The 19,236-nt window shown below is 40.9% G+C and overlaps 2 protein-coding genes across 2 annotated transcripts in view; one reads left to right on the top strand and one right to left on the bottom strand.

Annotated features, from left to right (window-relative positions):
* Positions 1–2,866: 2,866 nt before the first annotated feature.
* Positions 2,867–5,244, top strand: PHLDA2 (pleckstrin homology like domain family A member 2). Its single transcript, XM_075188380.1, has 2 exons — positions 2,867–3,465; positions 4,846–5,244. The coding sequence occupies exon 1, from the start codon at positions 3,045–3,047 to the stop codon at positions 3,423–3,425; it is 381 nt and encodes a 126-aa protein (XP_075044481.1). The 5' UTR covers positions 2,867–3,044; the 3' UTR covers positions 3,426–3,465; positions 4,846–5,244.
* Positions 5,245–8,931: 3,687 nt separating this feature from the next.
* SLC67A1 (solute carrier family 67 member 1) overlaps positions 8,932–19,236 on the bottom strand; it is a 50,921-nt gene continuing 40,616 nt past the window's right edge. The window contains 4 exon segments of the mRNA XM_075188379.1: positions 8,932–9,963; positions 9,965–10,017; positions 11,361–11,481; positions 13,510–13,611. Of these exon segments, the coding sequence (XP_075044480.1) occupies positions 9,829–9,963; positions 9,965–10,017; positions 11,361–11,481; positions 13,510–13,611 (411 nt within the window). The 3' untranslated portion in view covers positions 8,932–9,828.

The raw sequence follows: 19,236 nt of genomic DNA, 5'->3' as shown, positions 1-19,236 counted from the left end.
CCAACATAACCTGCATAGCTGGGGAGGTATGACACAATGGAATCTACTAATAGAAATATAAAAATGACATTCAAATGCAACTGTTTCCTTTGCCGTTGAAGAAGCCATTTTGTTGTCTAAACCAAGAATGCAACCTATCAATTCACAAAGAACTTGTGACATCATCAATGAGGCACAGAGGAGTAGATTCACAAAAACTTCTAAAAAGGAAAAGTGGATTTGTTGCCCATAGCAACCAATCAGATTCTAGCTAGCATTTATCTAGTACATTCTACAAAATGATAGCTAGAATCTGATTGGTTGCCATAGACAACAACTTCAATTTTCCTTTTTAGAAGTTGCAATAAATCTACCCCAACATCACAAGTTTCTAGTGAATTGATGAGCTGAATATTGCTACCTATTGCGGGCAATCGCAGTTGCTGCGGTGGGCGGGGCTTGATGAAAACTTGCATCATGGCTACACGGCCGCACCTAGTTTAAAGGTAGATAAGCAGCCATGGAGGAGAATAGCCTTATCTCTCCAAGTCAGGGAGGTCTCCCCATAATTCGGGAGTCTGTCTTCCGGACATTTCGGCATAGTAGTCAAATCTGCAATAGGTACTACTAAAAAAAAAACCAAACATGGTAAATTATGGTGGAACGTGTGCCAGACTTGTCAGGGCACGCCAGTACTTAACATGAAAGGTGTGCCATCAAAATTCAAAGTTTCTGCCATGAGGCTCATTGATTTGACAGGTGAACAAAATATAACAAATGAATTAATGGAAAGAAATATGAAAACTTGTCTCATCTGTATTATTCAGTTACCAGGACAGTGGCTTGAAGTGCACCTATTACTATTAGTAATGGTGCAGCTGTGGAAAGCAGAAGCCCTCAGGCGAGTGAGATATAGTCATACAAGAAGATGAAAGGAAACTACCTGTGCTCAGGAGCTAAGTGGCGTGAGACTAAGATGAACAGGCTGGAAATATGACTACAAAGCTTGTGCTGTAAATTCCTCATAACTGGGGGTCAGATTTAATGAGCCCTTGCAGGACCAATCCATTAACCAATGTGGGGCACAAAGACAATGGGTATAGCCCATTTTGCCACAAGGACCAGGGCACAGATAGGATATTCCTGCTTCCATGTCACCATAGATTGATCCTCTTTTTCCCATCTATTCTGATCCTATATTTAGTTTTCAGAATGATTGGTTGGGATGAGCCACACATTGTACAATGCTGAGACAATCTGGTTGACAGTAACCAAATTGGTGTAAGATCTGTAAACGTTTTTCCAGCCCTGTAACCTTCCCACACACAAAAATGCAGATTTCAAAAGACAAATGAAACACCTTCTTTCAGTGTCTGACTGCTATAGTTTATTGTTGTTACAAAACTGCACAAAGTGATAAATTCTCTTTTTAAATCAGCATTTTTTTTAGGTTTGTGAAGATCATTGCATTGGACTGAAGAGCTGATTTGTTGTTTGCCTTATGTCTAACTAAAGTTAAACCTTTTTTTAAGCCTTTTGCTGAGCAACACTGAGTTCTAGAGGGACGAGTTCACACAGTCTATGCATTATTAGTATTAAAGCAATTAGGATCTGGATGGAACAAATTTATAAGTTGCCATGTTCAGATCCTATCTGTTTATATCACATTATTTAATGTGATACCATATAATCTCTCATTAGTCTATATCTCTGGTCTGTTACATAGGAGTCAGCCGGTGGGCAATTGCCATGTTTTCTAGATGTTCCTATGGTAAGATTTCATTTGTATATGATACCACAAATAGATATTTATAATAAAGAAACACCCACATGAACATAGCAGTAGAGAGTGTGTAACTATCAAGTATATTTTATAAGACTACAGCCCTGCAAGAATCACTAACAGCAACAAGGACACAAGTAAACTGTAATTGCTACTTTTTAACACACACTATCATTCTTTTTAAACTATCATGTAAACCAGCATGCAGAAAGGAATCCACTATACCCTGCTTGCTGGTTAAAAAAACATATGACGAACCTGTTCAAACTGTATGAAACCAGTATTCAGTGAGCAGGACACAGAGAGTATAGTGTCAAAGATCAGGAAATGGCAGAGTACTGTCAGTCTGAACCATACAATATCCCCCAGCCATTGCCAACCAACACAGGCAAAGCCATTTATTAATGAAGGGTCGGCACAGGGAACACTGTGACCGCTGCAGAACCTCTTGAACACAGAACTGACAAGAAATCTATCTGGTAATTCCACAAGTGGATCTCAACCGTTGGCTCTTTAGATGTTGTGGAACTACAAGGCCCAGCATGTCCTGCTAGCAACCTGTGGCTCTTAAGCTGTTTTAGGACCACAAATATCAGCATGCCCGGTAGTCTTTGGGAGCCCTCCGGCTATTATGGCACTAGAGCCAGCATGCCCTGCAGACTTGGCCAATCTGTGGTTCTACAGTTGCTGTAGAACTACAAGTCCCAGCCAGCATGCCATAATCTCTAACCACCCAAAGCAACCAGCTGCTGTTGCAGGACCACCAAGCCCCCACACTGCAAAAATCTTGTTCCACAACACCAAGGGAACCACATGCTAACCAAGCTGGTGGTGGCTCCCAGTTGATCTTAAATCGGGACCTGTGGCTGGCCAGCAAGTGTCGGGATATGTGAGAGGATCCTGTCTGCCCTGCTGAGTGCAGTAATTATGAATGAAGCCAGTAGCTAATGGTTAGCAGCCTGTGGGTGTGACACTTGCGTGAGTTCAATACCAGACACTGGAACCGACCAGTGACTAAGCGCTGGGCGTAACTGCATTCCAGTGCCCGTCACTGGCAGGATGAGAGGGAGTGGTGGAGCTGTGACATAAATTCTAACATATCTCCCCATTCTTCTCATTCACAGTCACACACCTAACTGCAGCCACGGAAACAGCATCAAGCTCCAAGGACAAGTCTTCTGTTCATAGGACTTTCCCCTGTGGCTCAGCTCAGACCACCAGTGCTCCAAGCGCAGCAGAAACAGGGACCTGTGTCCAAACTCAGCTCTCACCCCAGCAGAGAATGAAAATGCAGGTCTCAGAGGTGCTCATGGAAGGAGAGCTGGAGAAGAGGAGTGATAACCTCCTCCAGTTCTGGAGGAAGAAGCTCTGCGTCCTGACCAAGGACAGTCTCAACATGTTCGCTGATGGCCAGAAGAAGACAAAGCGCAAGGAGTTGAAGTTCCAGTGCGTAAAGAAGTTGGATTGTGTGGAGAGGACGGGGAAATACATCTACTTCACCATTGTCACCACGGACAACAAGGAGATAGATTTCCGATGCCCAGATAATAGCTGCTGGAACGCAGCCATCACCATGGCTCTGATAGACTTTCAGAACAAGACGGCCATCCAACACTTCAGGTCACGCCAGAACAGTGAGAGGAGGGTGGCTCCATGCGTGTGATCTGCAGCCTGATCCCCCCAGCAGCACCCCCAATATACAGGTGAGGACCCTCAGCTCTCAGACTTAGCTGGTACAGAACTTGTTAGAGGCGCAGCACATGCTGGGACACGTAGTTGCGCAAAAGCCAGAGAGCCACCGGGGCGCATGTCATCTGACAGCTGGCTTGGTAAAGCAGGCTGGGATTTGTAGTTCTCCAAACGTGAGATTGTAAAATACCATCACCTGTTTAAAAGCAAGAAGTGGCCCATTTATTGCAATATGAGTTGCCCAACCCTATTTCTACATTATACCTTACAAAGGCAAAGAGCCATTCATTCCCAATTATAATCACAAAAACCGATTCCTCACTGTTTAATTTGTAGTATTTTAGAGATACATGTAAGATGATTATGTTAATTTTTCAGTATATATTATGGATTATTAGATACAATGTAATAGGATTTTGTGCAATCCTATGTTGGTGCGCTTTATTGGGTTAAACAGGAGAGTTGTTTCTGAAATTAATTTAATTACTTTTAATGTGATTTTCTCAGTTTAGGGAACTAGCTTGTTGAATATTTAAGAGAGAAGTCTTGTCCGACTGCCATGTGGCCGGTGACTGTGATCAGGAAGTAGTTAGGAGAGGTTTTACCATGTGGATTTCCATTGTGCAAAACTGCTTTATTCTGTGTCATTATTGCAAGAAATCAACATCATATGGGCACAAATAGCGAAATAATTTGTAGTGATTCTTTGTGTGGGATGATATCAAGTCAATATTAGGAGCACAGATTCACTATATGAACAAACGTCTCTTGCTCTGTTCTCCTAATGACTCATCAATTATAATCTCCTTTGAATGTAAAGTAATTATAACAATTTTATTAAAAAGTATTTATAATATTACAATTACACCCATAAAGGACACTTTCTGATATATTTTTTGCTGTCTGTTGACCTGATTAGCTTCATTTAATGAGATTTGAGAAGAAGTTGTCTAAATATTATGACACAAAATGACACACTATTACATTTAATCATTTATCGCTGGTTGTTTTTCCCAGAGGAAAAAATGTTCATTTAATTCCCCAGTTTAACAGTGGAAAAAATTCCTCAGTTCTATAATTCACAGTAATTAAAACTAGGAGAGATTCCCAAAACATTGGTTTTAATTACAGTCTAGAAGGACAGCCAATAATTACAAGTATAATTAACATATTTTCCAAGGGCAGTGAATTAACTACCTAATTGCACCATTCAATTATTGCTTAATTTATGTGAGAACGACTCTAGTACTCTAGTAATGATTTCTCTAGTAATGATTGTTATACAACGCTCTTATGATATGCAGGAAGCAGATTGTATATCTGTAAGGAATTAACAATGTACAAAGCTTTGAAGAAACTGGATGATATTAATTATTTTTGCTGTTTTCTTGCAGTGCCCATTAAATATGGACCAAATGGAAGCAGACGACAGTGGTGGCTATGGAGAAAGGATAGCTCACCCTAACAAGGACAAAGCAAGTTGAAAGATATTTGTTTGAGCTTCATTCGCTGGAGCCTAGCCAGAGGAGCTGACGATCGAGCGACAATGATGGAAGATCCTCACGATTTGTCTAGTGTTATTTATATATCCGTGGAAAAGCTTTATGCAATATCAACCGGCGCAACCGGATAATTTATTATATCGTACTTGTCAATATATTTCTATTTATTTCAGCAGCTTTCTCTCTTAATATATATATATATATATTTTTATTATGTTCATTTCAAGACCAGTAATTTCTGAATAAATGTAATTTGAAATGCTAACTTATTCTATTAAATTGATTTTTTTTTATACAAAATGTTATTGTTTGATGTGTCTTAGATCACAAATTTCCTGGTTGTCAGAGATTTTTTTCATGGGCAAAATTTAGGTAGATAGGTCGACGATTATCAAAGAGATCAACCAATCAGATCTCTGCTTTCATTGGTTTGCGTTAAGAACAACAAGAGAAGAGATATCATTGGCTGTTTCGCTGACTGTCAAACATGTTACAAGTTTTTGTTTATTTTGCTCCAGTTTAATACAGTTGGAAGGAAAAAGATATTTTACAGACCGATAAGATTTTTAAAGAAAAATAATATATACTATGTATTAAAGTTAAACCCAACCTGAAAAAAATTGATGTATTCTTATATTAACAGTTATTCGGTACACGCTGCCATATTTCTGTGAGAATATCTCTTACATTCCCAGTAACAGACCTTAATAAACTCCTCTGTTAGTTGCAATGTAAACCAGAAATTATTTAAAAACTTACATTCATAATAACATTTTATTTTTACGTTTTACATGACAATTTAAATCAAGTTTTTTCTTGTTTTGAATTTTGTCCCACTTTAAGTTGCAACACTTTAATCTAGATATTGCTAAATCTAATGTTTAGGAAGGTTTCATGTACTTTCTTGGAATATTAGCTGTTCACAATTCTGTGAGTATATTGGGCCCTGCTAACGGAAATGTATTATTTAGAAGCCACATGATCAAGGATAGTTTAATGCCAATCCTTCAAGAGGTTATGCTTGGCACTTGGGATGTGTCGTCTCTGCTTAGGTTGGTTGATGTCTGTATGGTCTTTGTCCCCAGCTGGGAGGTCAGCCCAGGAATTCACTACTCTGTTAATTAATACTTCCTAGTACTCGCCCACAGTGTGACCTTTGTCCGGTCTTTGAAGTTCAGCTTCCTCTTGTACTTGGATTCATCTAAAAATTAATTTCCAGTTCCTTGATGGGACTTTCAGTGTTCCGCATCAGCTGGTACGTCACAGTTTGTCCAAACCGCCCCTAAGACTATAAATGTTTATTACAGGAATCGTAACACTCTATTTCTGTGGTTTTATTATATACTAAAAAGTCTCTGTTCTCAATAAAATTGTATGTGTGCTGGATATTTGTAGGGATTTTTAACTGTGTACATAACTAGTTGACTCCAGTAAATGGTCCAATTTTCGTATACATAACTATAGTGACAGGGAATGATAATTTATAATTATAGCTTTGGTTAGGGAGGGAGAGCTAGACAATCTAATCCATACTTGCCTACTCTCCCCGAACATCCGGGAGTCTCCCGAATTTCAGGGAGCTCTCCCAGAATCCCAGGAAGGCCCCCCCCCCTCCCGCATCCAGCACCTCTTCCCTTGACTACACAACTTTGACATAATAAAGTAATACATTTAAAAATTGTCTTCAGTCTAAGATAACAGAACATTTCTTGCACTACTACTCTCAACATCCCCAACAGATCGGTGATGATCACAGAAGCTGAGCCTGGTTGGATTCTCTTTAATGCTTAATGTTTAGGATGTCACCAACTACCAAAGTTTACTTTCAAATCCCAGGTAGGGAGGATTATAGATCTGTTGTCATATTTGGACTACGACCTGTAGATTTATAAGCAGGGAGTGATAAACGTTTCAAGATGTGTGGGTAAATTAAATGGCAGCGACTAGCGTCAGGATGGCATGTGTATATATATATATATATATATATATATATATATATATATATATATATATATAGACTGAGCTTTACAAGAAAAGATCACAATCTATAGGATGATGTCACCGTGTAGGTTGAGCAGAGAGGGGAATTCCACAATTGCATTAACTGCCTAAGGACATAATGGTAGAAGTATGCCATTCATTTTATCGTGTTCTATCAAAAGTATTGGAAATAAAGCCTATTTTTCATGTCAGTCTTGCTCTAGTTATGCACTAAAGCTCTGGATTCATTGTTTTAGGGGTATTTAAGACATTTAACCCTTCGGTGTCATTGCAGGACTTTGCTGAATGATATGACATTGTACAAAGTGTCACAGAGCAGGGGCCTTTTACAAGATAGACAGAGTGTGAGAGTGAGACTCACGAGATCTCAGTAAGGAGATTACTGAGTGCCGCGGAAGGACTACAGTGACAGTGCTCAGCAGCGTTGATCGGCCGGGGGTGCCCCCCGCAGCGATCATTAATGCCACTGAGCGCTGTCAAGGGCCCCCTGGATGCCCGAGGCCCCTGGGCTGTAGCCCAGTTAAACCTCAGGTTAATCCGGCTCTAGGTACAGATATACAATGGGGTTCCATGATGAAATGTATAACATGTACATAGGCAAACTAAGGGGGAGGGGGGGGGGGGGGGGTCTAGTGCCTGGAAACCCCCCTCCAAGCCTGGGGCACTGTATAATTGAGGTGGCTGGACCCTGCCCCCGCTTCACACGGCTCTGCTTGAAAAAGGAGAGCTGTGTGCACCTAACAGTAGTGCACGCAGCATTGCCCATGTATATTATGGGGATAGGAAGAGTTGGAGAGCAGCCAAGCATTGTCTAATATTATAGCCACGCCCCCATGCATGCTGGCCACGCCCACTGGAGGCGTGGTGTGGAAACCCCCTTTACAAATCCTGCGTTTGCCCCTGAGGTATTACAGGCAAACACCCCTTATTATGAAGCCTACCCAATGTAAGGCTCTTGTTTAAAGGGTCACTGAACCTAAAATATCAGTTTCTTAATACACAATAGCTTAATACTATTATTCACATATATATACGTAAAACTTTCAGGAACTCATCCTAACTTAAGATATTTTAGATAAAGTTGTGATGGCTAGGAACAGATTATCCAATAGGCTGCCTGGGCTCCGATGCTTTTTGGGGGTGCAAACTTGTGACAGGGTGAGAAATGAACTGAAATTAATCTTAAAATATAAGGAAATAGTTGTTCCCCAAAAGTAAAAAGTAAACATGAGGGGAAAATGTAGTATGGTTTAAATATTGACGTGTTCCCATGATAAAGGCCGAAGACAATGAGTCATCCTCGGACGGGCGCTTGAAGATAAGCGAGTAGGAGAGAGAGGCGCGATAGCCCCTCCCCCTTCACGCCTTCACCTTCGGTAGCGCTCATTCATGCCTCCGTTCTGCTATACAGTTCTTCTTTTCCTAAAAAGGAAAAGTGGAGGTGACGCCCATAGCGACCAATCAGATTCTAGCTATCATTTATCTACTACATTCTAGAGAATGCTAGCTAGAACCTGATTGGTTGCTATGAGCAACACCTCCACATTTAATTTCTAAGTTTGATAAATCTACTTCTTAAACTGATCTGAGCGAAGTGGGTTTGTGGCAGCTACTAATTTTTATGTACAGCGATGGCAAATCAATATATCCATTTCTATTACAGTTTATGCAGTGGTTAGGACGGAAGGACCAGTCATTTTTTTAACAATCAAATAAATTATCCATAACCTCATAAAAAGATGAATGATATAAAATAAATCCTGACAGCAAGAGAGAGTAATTTAATTATTCTAAGAACAGGCGTAGAGTAAAATCATCATCGTCTTTTATTTGTAATCGGTATAACAAATATACATAATACAAATCATACATAAAAACAGAGCTACGTATGAAGGAGGCGCAGACGTGAGACAGAGGGTGGAGAGGGCCTTGCTCGTGAGAGCTTACAATCTAGAGGGAGAGGGCGATGCGGAGACAACAGGAGCTGGTGGGAGTGATGATTGGGACTGGAGCTGGTGGGAGTGGTGATTGGGACTGGAGCTGGTGGGAGTGGTTAATGGGACTGGAGCTGGTGGGAGTGGTGATAGGGACAGGAGCAGGTGGGAGTGGTGATTGAGACAGGAGCTGATGGGAGTGGTGATTGGGACAGGAGCTGGTGGGAGTGGTGATTGGGACTGGAGCTGGTGGGAGTGGTGATTGGGACTGGAGCTGGTGGGAGTGGTGATTGGGACTGGAGCTGGTATCTGAGGAGTAACTTTCCATTGTAATATTGGTCCATCCTCCTGAGACCACTGTGAATTCATCACCCTATCGGCCACCAACCTGACCTGTTGTAGTTCTGTTGGAACGTTATGTAACAAGGAAAAGGTTTAGCGGCTGTGATGATGCGTTTTCCATATGTATATGATCAGAATCAACATACAAATATGGATCAGGAAATTAAATACAATAGGGGGATTTACAAACACATCTGATACTTTGGATTTGCTCCTCAATCATCAACTCACCGCACAGTAACCCGCAGCCTCCGCAAAGTCAACGTGCGCCTCAATATGTACGGAGGCGGAGGAATCTCTAGGGGCATGTTATGCAAATGTGCAAACGTCCCGTCAAGTCCAACCTCCTATCTCTTTAGTACCCCCACTCTCCTGTAGCTCACATCAGTCCCTGCCCCAATCTAGGGTCCAATTTGTCAGAAGCCAATTAACCTTCCAGAAGTTTTTGGACGATGGGAGGAAACCCAGTAAAACATGGGTAAAATACACAAACTCCACAAACACTATCTCCACTGTGCCGCCCACGTACCTCAATTTCTTCATACAAAATCATCTTTAAAGGTAAAAGTTCTATAGCAGTCACATTTATTTTAGTAAACTATTTATTCTTCTGCACTTGTTGACTTGTTTGATTATTTACAAGGTAGAACAATAACAGCAGACTAACTATAATGTTTAGGAGACCGAAGGATGGGACTCCGTAGTGTTTATATAGATATCCCGCCATGGTCGGAGCCGATGGTCCGCGTGAGGGGCTGGACGGATGCGCAGATCCCCAGTATCGCACCTAGGAAACAAGATACACAGCAGTCAGTGCAGTAGTAGGGTAATGGGCCCCGGTGCCAATATGCTGTTAGGGCTCCTGACCTTCTAGGAAGTGTAAGAATATCACCCCCCCCCCCCCCCCCCACACACACACAATTATAACTTTGGGGCAATTTATTAATTTAGCAAAAGTTCTATTGGCAGCAAAAGTGATTGTCTATACCGGCAAAAGGATATGCTAAGTGGTTTAGCAGCGGTGGCAAACTGCTACCGATGCTTAGCGCACAGCTAAGTGGGTGTGTCACCATACGAACCAATATGAAGCTATTTTCCTTGTCTATATCCAGGCTCAGAAGGGGCTGTGGATGGTCGGATGGGGCCCCTATTAGACCCCACTATAATCTGGGACTGCCGGGCCATCGTTATCCTCATGTGTCCATCGTTATCCTCATGTGCCCCTCGTTATCCTCATGTGCCCCTCGTTATCCTCATGTGTCCCTCGTTATCCTCATGTGTCCATCGTTATCCTCATGTGCCCCTCGTTATCCTCATGTGTCCCTCGTTATCCTCATGTGTCCATCGTTATCCTTAAGTGTCCCTCGTTTACCTCATGTGCCCCTCGTTATCCTCATGTGTCCCTCGTTATCCTCATGTGTCCCTCGTTATCTTCATGTGCCCCTCGTTATCCTCATGTGTCCCTCGTTATCCTCATGTGCCCCTCGTTATACTCATGTGTCCCTCGTTATACTCACATGCCCCTCATTATCCTCACGTGTCCCTCGTTAGCCTCATGTGCCCCTCGTTAGCCTCATGTGTCCCTCGTTATCCTCATGTGTCCCTCATTAGCCTCATGTGTCCATCTGTACTGCTGACATCCTATATACACATCTAATTATAAAACAAATTCTGGCCACATCCTACTACTAAACTTTTTCTTTACTTTTTTGTAGAAGCTGGAAATGAAAGGAGGCTTTAAACATGCCTGAAAGTATGTTATTGCTTTGCCTGAGTTATGTTTCGGCCAATTGACAGTCTGCGTCCCTGCGTTACAACGGGTGGTTAAGTGATCATAGAATTAGTGCTGATTGGACAGAGTGAGGGGCCTAAAGCACGTAGAAACACTACTGCGACCCCCCCCAAAAAATTAGTAGCTGTGGTGGGTACCTATGTACCTTAGTACCTATGACAGATATAATGAAGTACTAGAGATTTACTAGATACAATGTACCAATCTGTCATTTATTCGTCTATTGAGCTATTCTGATCTAGAATAGTCTACAGACCACTTTACATTGTAAGAGAAGCTTTGGCAGAGCAGGGATTTGTAACAAAACAACTATTCCTCCTATTTGACACAGTACGTACCGGTTTCTGAGGGCGGAACGGCTTTAGTCAAGATACTGTCGGTGATAACTCCGGAGATGCTGAGGGTGAATATCATAGGAAGAGCAATGATGCAAAAGTGAAAGACATTCGTCATGAATATCTAAACGGAAAGAAAAATAGAATGTTGTGTTATTCTAGAAACGGAATTCTAAATACATGAGAAACTAATAAAACTGTCTTTCTACTAAGATACCCTAAACCATGAGCTTTCCAATAGGATTTATCTAATGGACTTATAAAGAAACTTATTTACAGTAGCATTCATATGTACCAGCTACACATAGCAGTTAAACAGCGTGTTGGAAGAGTCTCCATTCTTCTTGTGTGCTAAAGATTTCCGACCTCCAGTTCCATCTACATAACCCACCTTCCATACTGCAGGTAGAGTCCCTCTACCTTCTTATCAGACATTTAGAGGACGGGGGGGGGTTTTTGGAAGACTTGAACCTAACTTGACAAGTTTGACAATTGACAATAATGACGGGTGTATTTTTGTGTCTGACCCATCTCTATGCCAGATTTAAAGTTACCACTCAAAAGTCACAATTTTAGTTTCAACTCGAAATCAGGACCACAGTCCTAACCGTTCCCCTCCCCCCCCCCCCCCCCCCGAAAAAAAAAAGCCTTTCAATAATGATCAACAAGTAAACATTAAGAAGCTGTAACTCTAGCACGCAGCTTTCATAGATAAAAATAGCACTACTTCCTAAAATATAATTTAGGGCTGGAAAGTCATTTGTCCGTGCATGTTGGTGTATTGTTGCTGAATTGTAATGCACTGTGTATACAGCAACATTCATACAAAAATAATAACACAACACTTACTATGACAAGAGCATGGGAAACAGTTACCTAAAAACTTTATGCGTTCTGTCTGGAGTACAAGCGAAACACATCTACTTTAAAGCTGTGTCTTGTTTTTACAGTTACGCTATTTGAACGCCAAAGCAAGTAACATCAATAGGATTCTTCTTTTCGGCGTTCCAACAACAATAAAGGATGTTATTTCTGAAGCTCTTTTAAGAAGTGCCGGTGAAGAGTACTATTTCTTACATCTGTTATGGTGGTATATTTAGTAACATTTAGAAGTAGCTCTCCGCTGTACAAATAAACAAGCCTTCTCTTCACAAGGCGCTGACTGTTTTCTGGGCAACATAACAAGGTGCGTTTATGTGCGTTTATGTGTCAGAATTGATGTTGATGTGTATTATGTTTGTTTTTTTTTGGCTTACAGTTTATGCCTTAAAAACACCATTACCTACACTATTTATTTGTACAAATCTACATTTATGACCCTCCCTCCGAGAAGTCATGGAGGGGAGGTAGAAAGAGTAAGTATGGGGAAGTGACGACGCATTTCGCATCATAACACTCCTGTCCTCACAGTGCTACGAGGCTTGATGAAGAGAATCGCGTCATCAAAACCCCACCCTCTGTACAAGTGGACAAGTGGAAACCGGTTGGGTGGTCCACACTCCCGGGAGACCGCGAGGAGTCCATGAAATTCTGGAGACTCCCGGACATTCTGGCAGAGTCGGCAAGTATGTGCTCAATGAGAGCTGTCCCATCCGAGAACTAGGTAACATTTTGCAGAACTGCAAAGAAATTACGATATTTTGTCTGTCATTTTCCTGACAATTTCTCTTTAACTAAGTGAAAAAGAGCAAAAATGATGGCTCCCAAAATTATAAAGTGAGAAATGGGGATGGTCATGTGACCTGAGATTGGCTAGACCTGTGAGATCTAGCAAACTGCAGTGAACTAGGAATTACTGCTGTACCCGTCGTTATTGAGCTTAGGGATATTGATTAATTTTTAATGTGATGTTAATGAAATGTCTGCATTATATGCTAACAATGTGCTTACTAACGTATGTACGCATTCATGCACCGTGATCCACTGTAGCTTGGGGAGTCTTTTCCCATTCAGTCTCAGAGTTACAATTAAGTCGTTGACAAAACATAGAGTGAGTTTGGGATGATGGTCGCTGTTTTTTTCCACTGAACTTTAGGAGCTGATCTTTCTGGTTATTGCAAAACATGAGGCTTTTGAGCTTTACGGCGCTGATATCAGTCTGTCAGTGCTGAAATCCCCACTCAGAAGACTGAACAAGGTTATAAATTCTTACCAGGCCAAGTCCGACTGCCATAGAGACCACCATGCTCAATAACAGCAACGTATCGTCTGAGAAGCGGCTGGTCAGCTGCCCCAGCATGAATCCTTGGACAACCTGGGAAATTGAGGGTTACAAATTGCTTATTAAGAGAAAAATAAACATACAGACAGTCAGGATTTAGATATGAATTAATTCAAAGAAAGCAATGTTATTCATTATAGCTTCTCAAATTTCATTGGTGATAAATGTTCTGTCTGCGATAGGAATGTACTGATATCGAGCATGGATCATTACTACCCAATATACTTAATAATATATAATATAATATATATTTATTGGTCGCTAACCGGTAGTGATTGTGCATTAAGCTTGTGAAATGATTACTAGATCTAAAATACAAGTCGATTAAATATAAAAAGGTTATTTTGTAACCTTTGCAATTACAAACTAGCCAACATTTTAAAATAGTTTCCAGAGACCCTTAGCCGCTGAGTCTGTGCACCTGCTCACGTCAAGCGTGGCATCGCCTCCGTGAATATTTTCAAACAGGAAGTATAGTGTGCATCACTTAAAATGCTTCCCCTATTATATCACTTATCTGAAATATCATCAGTGCCTGAAAACTTTAGTATGAAACATGTTCTTAAAAAATGGTTTAACAAAATGTAGGAAATATTAATAAAATCATTATCTTTTATAACACTGTCCTTTACTTCCAATGTATCATCGACCTGTAGTTGTGTCTTATCACAAATCAGCATAACATGGCCACAAATCGATGAATTCACAGACATAGGCTAAGCATTAATAATAATATTGATCATTTTACTACTTTATACACAGACACTTTCCCCGGCAGCTACAGTTGTTATTCCGCTAACTTATGTATCAAGTGATGAGACCTCTAAGATTGTAAGCTCAGTTGGTCAGGACTATCTGTAACAGTTGTTTAATTTGATTGTATGTTATTTGTTTATGATACCCGCAATGTATAAATGCGTTAAACCAATGGCGTAAAATCTCTATACGCATTGCCAGAAATTTGGTGTACACATATTCTCCTATGCCGAATTCTGGCACCTACGCCCGCTTGAGAGATGGGACGCTGGAGGGAAGAGGCGCTCTAACGTTAGCCGCGTACAGTAAACGTGGCTCATGCAGACCTGTAGAAGCACACATGTATGCCTGTTAGAAGGCGTGGGTTTTGCACCTGCTATTGGGAAAATGCAAATACTCGCCGATAATGATGGCGTAAATCAGGCGCAAATGCTGCTGGTGCGTAGACAGAAGCATCTGGCAATGCGTACGGCGCTCCTTATAAGCGGAAATACACCCGTTTTCTTCCGTGTTTCTTTTTTAAGAGTAATTTACTCTCATTTTGCGACCAACTCTGCCCCAAAACGTTGTGTAATATATAATATTTCACTTATATCATTGTAATGGCCTTAAAAATATTCTGAGGAATGACTGTGTCTAAATAGGAGTGAAAGCTGATCTCGATGCTTTTTATTCTTTTGTGGTCAATAAATCCAGTCTCATAACAAGCACTTTTCTCAGTAAAGGTACAACCTTCACGAAACGCCTGCTAGCTCAGTGATACATGGTATCGGGTTGCCCCATTCTAGAACCATGAAATGTTAGAGGTTTCTCAGCATCTTAGCATGTAAAGGCGTGACAATAAGCCAGAGACAGATGACTGCAAAGGAAGAAAGGAAGAAAAAGAGCAGCCAGGGAACTCCACCTCAATGACAAGTAGTAACACATAAAACAAGCTACTCAATGCACAGCCAGAATGCCAGCTAAGGAAATAATATCTGCCGAATGACACCCATAGGTGCTGACAATAGGCCGCTCCTGTGAGTCCTGGGAGGAAGCCCTGGGGCAGTGTAAATGCAACGAGGCAAGGAATGAGCACGCAATGCAGGACTGCATTCCAGGTCAGATTTCTCTGGTCTGACATACCGTGGCCGGCTCACACACAAAAGAAAGTCTTGCTGGCTAAGATTATAATTAACACACTGTCCAGTCACACTGCACCTTCATCTGCTGCACTATTGTTACTAATATTCTTGTAGGAATGAGCACAAGTATTGTAGAATATAATAGGGGGAGGGGACGCCGTTTATGCTGGACATGGATTGTAAAGCGCTACGGAATTTGCTGGCGCTATATAAATAAATGTTGATGATGATGATGGATCTATAGAAAATGATAGGAGGAAGAGGCACTGTATATGCTGTACATGGGGCTATAAAAAATGAAAGGATGAAGAGGCACTGTATATGCTGGACATGGATCTATAGAAAATGATAGGAGGAAGAGGCACTGTATATGCTGGACGTAGATCTATAGAAAATGATAGGAGGAAGAGGCACTGTATATGCTGGACGTAGATCTATAGAAAATGATAGGAGGAAGAGGCACTGTATATGCTGGACGTAGATCTATAGAAAATGATAGGAGGAAGAGGCACTGTTTATGCTGGACATGGGGCTATACAAAATGATAGGAGGAAGAGGCACTGTATATGCTGGGCATGAATCTATAGAAAATGATAGGAGGAAGAGGCACTGTGTATGCTGGACATGGATTAATAGAAAATTATAGGAGGAAGAGGCACTGTATATGCTGGACATGGATTAACAGAAAATGATAGGAGGAAGAGGCACTGTATATGCTGGACATGGATTAACAGAAAATGATAGGAGGAAGAGGCACTGTATATGCTGTACATGGATCTATAGAAAATGATAGGAGGAAGAGGCACTGTATATGCTGGACGTAGATCTATAGAAAATGATAGGAGGAAGATACACTGTTTATGCTGGACATGGGGCTATACAAAATGATAGGAGGAAGAGGCACTGTATATGCTGGGCATGAATCTATAGAAAATGATAGGAGGAAGAGGCACTGTATATGCTGGACATGGATTAATAGAAAATTATAGGAGGAAGAGGCACTGTATATGCTGGACATGGATTAACAGAAAATGATAGGAGGAAGAGGCACTGTATATGCTGTACATGGATCTATAGAAAATGATAGGAGGAAGAGGCACTGTATATGCTGGACGTAGATCTATAGAAAATGATAGGAGGAAGATACACTGTTTATGCTGGACATGGGGCTATACAAAATGATAGGAGGAAGAGGCACTGTATATGCTGGGCATGAATCTATAGAAAATGATAGGAGGAAGAGGCACTGTATATGCTGGACATGGATCTATAGAAAATGATAGTAGGAAGAGGCACTGTATATGCTGGACATGGATCTATAGAAAATGATAGGAGGAAGAGGCACTGTATATGCTGGACATGGATCTATAGAAAATGATAGGAGGAAGAGGCACTGTATATGCTGGACATGGATCTATAGAAAATGATAGGAGGAAGAGGCACTGTATATGCTGGACGTAGATCTATAGAAAATGATAGGAGGAAGAGGCACTGTATATGCTGGACATAGATCTATAGAAAATGATAGGAGGAAGAGGCACTGTTTATGCTGGACATGGGGCTATACAAAATGATAGGAGGAAGAGGCACTGTATATGCTGGACATGGATCTATAGAAAATGATAGGAGGAAGAGGCACTGTATATGCTGGACATGGATCTATAGAAAATGATAGGAGGAAGAGGCACTGTATATGCTGGACATGGATCTATAGAAAATGATAGGAGGAAGATACACTGTTTATGCTGGACATGGGGCTATAGAAAATAAAAAGATGAAGAGGCACTGTAGATGCTGGATATGAGGCTACAGAAAATGATAGGAGGAAGAGGCACTGTTTATGCTGGACATGGGGCTATAGAATATAATGGGTACGACACTGTATATGCTGGACAAAGTTCTATATAATATAATGTACATGGGGCTATGTAATGTTGAACAACCTTGGAGTATATGTATGAAAGGGTAAAAATAGCTGTTTTCACCAGCGACAGGGCTTTTGACCGCTCCACTCTAAGTTGTTACCACAGTAGCCTATTTAACAAGGATGGCGGTGGTACATGTAACGCCACAATATTTGTTCTATTATTGCTACCTCAGGATGGCGATAACAGCAGAAGATTATTTTAAAAAAATGTTTTATTGTTTGAATAAAGAATTTTTCAGCGATCAATTATTTTAAAATATCTTATTTTTAAAAAATTATTTAATCTATATTTTTTACAATTTATTTTATTTATGTATTTATTTTCTTTTATTAGTGGAACTGAAACACCAAATCTGGATCCAACGCGCGTACGATAGCCAACACTAGCCGTCTCACGTCTGCGCAGATGCCTTGAGACTGACACGGTGAAACGTCAAGCTAACCCTTACAGCCTTGGGACAGTATTGCCAGCGCAGTTAAGCATCTCCTGGTAATATGTTATTGATAAACTGCGCTGATAAGGTGTAAATCATATTTGTCGCCGTATGAATATGCCACTTGTTCTGTTATGCAAACAGTACACCTAATATTTACTGTTTTGCTTGACTACACTGCTAAGTATTACCCATGGATCACGCTGTAAAAAAAGAATATTATATAAATGTTATACAAATATTCAAGTACTAAATACATTGACATTTGTACACATTTATTTCTTCCGAACCATCTGCAATTCTCCGTAGAACTCAGTTCCTGCAAATAACTTCCTACAGTAACTCTCCACCTTCCCATCTGCTTGATCTACCCATCACCGTATCAATAATTAATACTGTCTGCACTCTGTATTATCTCTGAGGAAATACAGCCCAAGTGTATTTATTATTTAAACAATATATTTCATAATTATGTATCAGATTACAATGAGAGGAAGACGCTGACAGTTCCTGTTATTCTCATGTACAGGAGAGAGGACACAGCACAGGCTGGTACCTGCCAGCACGTATGTCCTGTACGTGTCGTAGACTGGAGTACAGCGAGCTACATGCTGGCAGGGGTACAAGGGAGAGCTACAACATTAATGGGGACATACTTAACAAAACATTTGTCTCTTCTTGGCAAGAAGCTATTGTTGTTGGATTATTTCTACTGTATGAAACAAAATTTGGTATTATATGCTGGATAGAACATAGGGTTATATATGGTGAGCATGGGTTTATATAATGTGCTGGATATGTGTATTTAATATGTTTGGCAAACTGCTTTTAAATATGCAGAGCATGGGTCTATATAAAATTCTAAGTTTGGGACTATGCTGGACAGGGGTTTATAAATATGGTGGACATGGGGCTATAGAGTGTGATAAATAAACAATAGGGCTGTATACGCTGGGCATTAGTCTATATCAGGCCTGTCCAACCTGCGGCCCTCCAGGTGTTGTGAAACTACAAGCCCCAGCATGCTTTGCCAATAGACAACCTGTTGATAGCTGGAAGGGCATGCTGGTACTTGTAGTTTCACAAACATCTGGAGGGCCGCAGGTTGGACAGGGCTGGTCTATATAGTATGTTCAGCATGGGGTTATATTAATGCTCTGTGGACTTGGGGCCATAGAATGTGATAAATAAACAGTAGTGCTGTATATGCTGGACATGTGGCTATAAACATGCTGGACATTAGTCTATATAGTATGCTGGTCATGGTGCTATATTAATGCTAAGTTTGGAGCTATGCTGGACACGGGTCTATAAATATGGTGGACATGGGACTATAGAATGTGACAGACAAACGGTATCTTCATCATCATAAACAATTATTTATATAGCGCCAGCAAATTCGGTATCGCTTGGCAAT

Source organism: Mixophyes fleayi, chromosome 10 (genome assembly GCF_038048845.1).
Source record: "Mixophyes fleayi isolate aMixFle1 chromosome 10, aMixFle1.hap1, whole genome shotgun sequence".
Lineage (NCBI taxonomy): Eukaryota > Metazoa > Chordata > Amphibia > Anura > Limnodynastidae > Mixophyes > Mixophyes fleayi.
The sequence above is the reverse complement of the archived record's forward strand: the minus strand, read 5'-3'. Positions and strand labels throughout refer to the sequence as shown.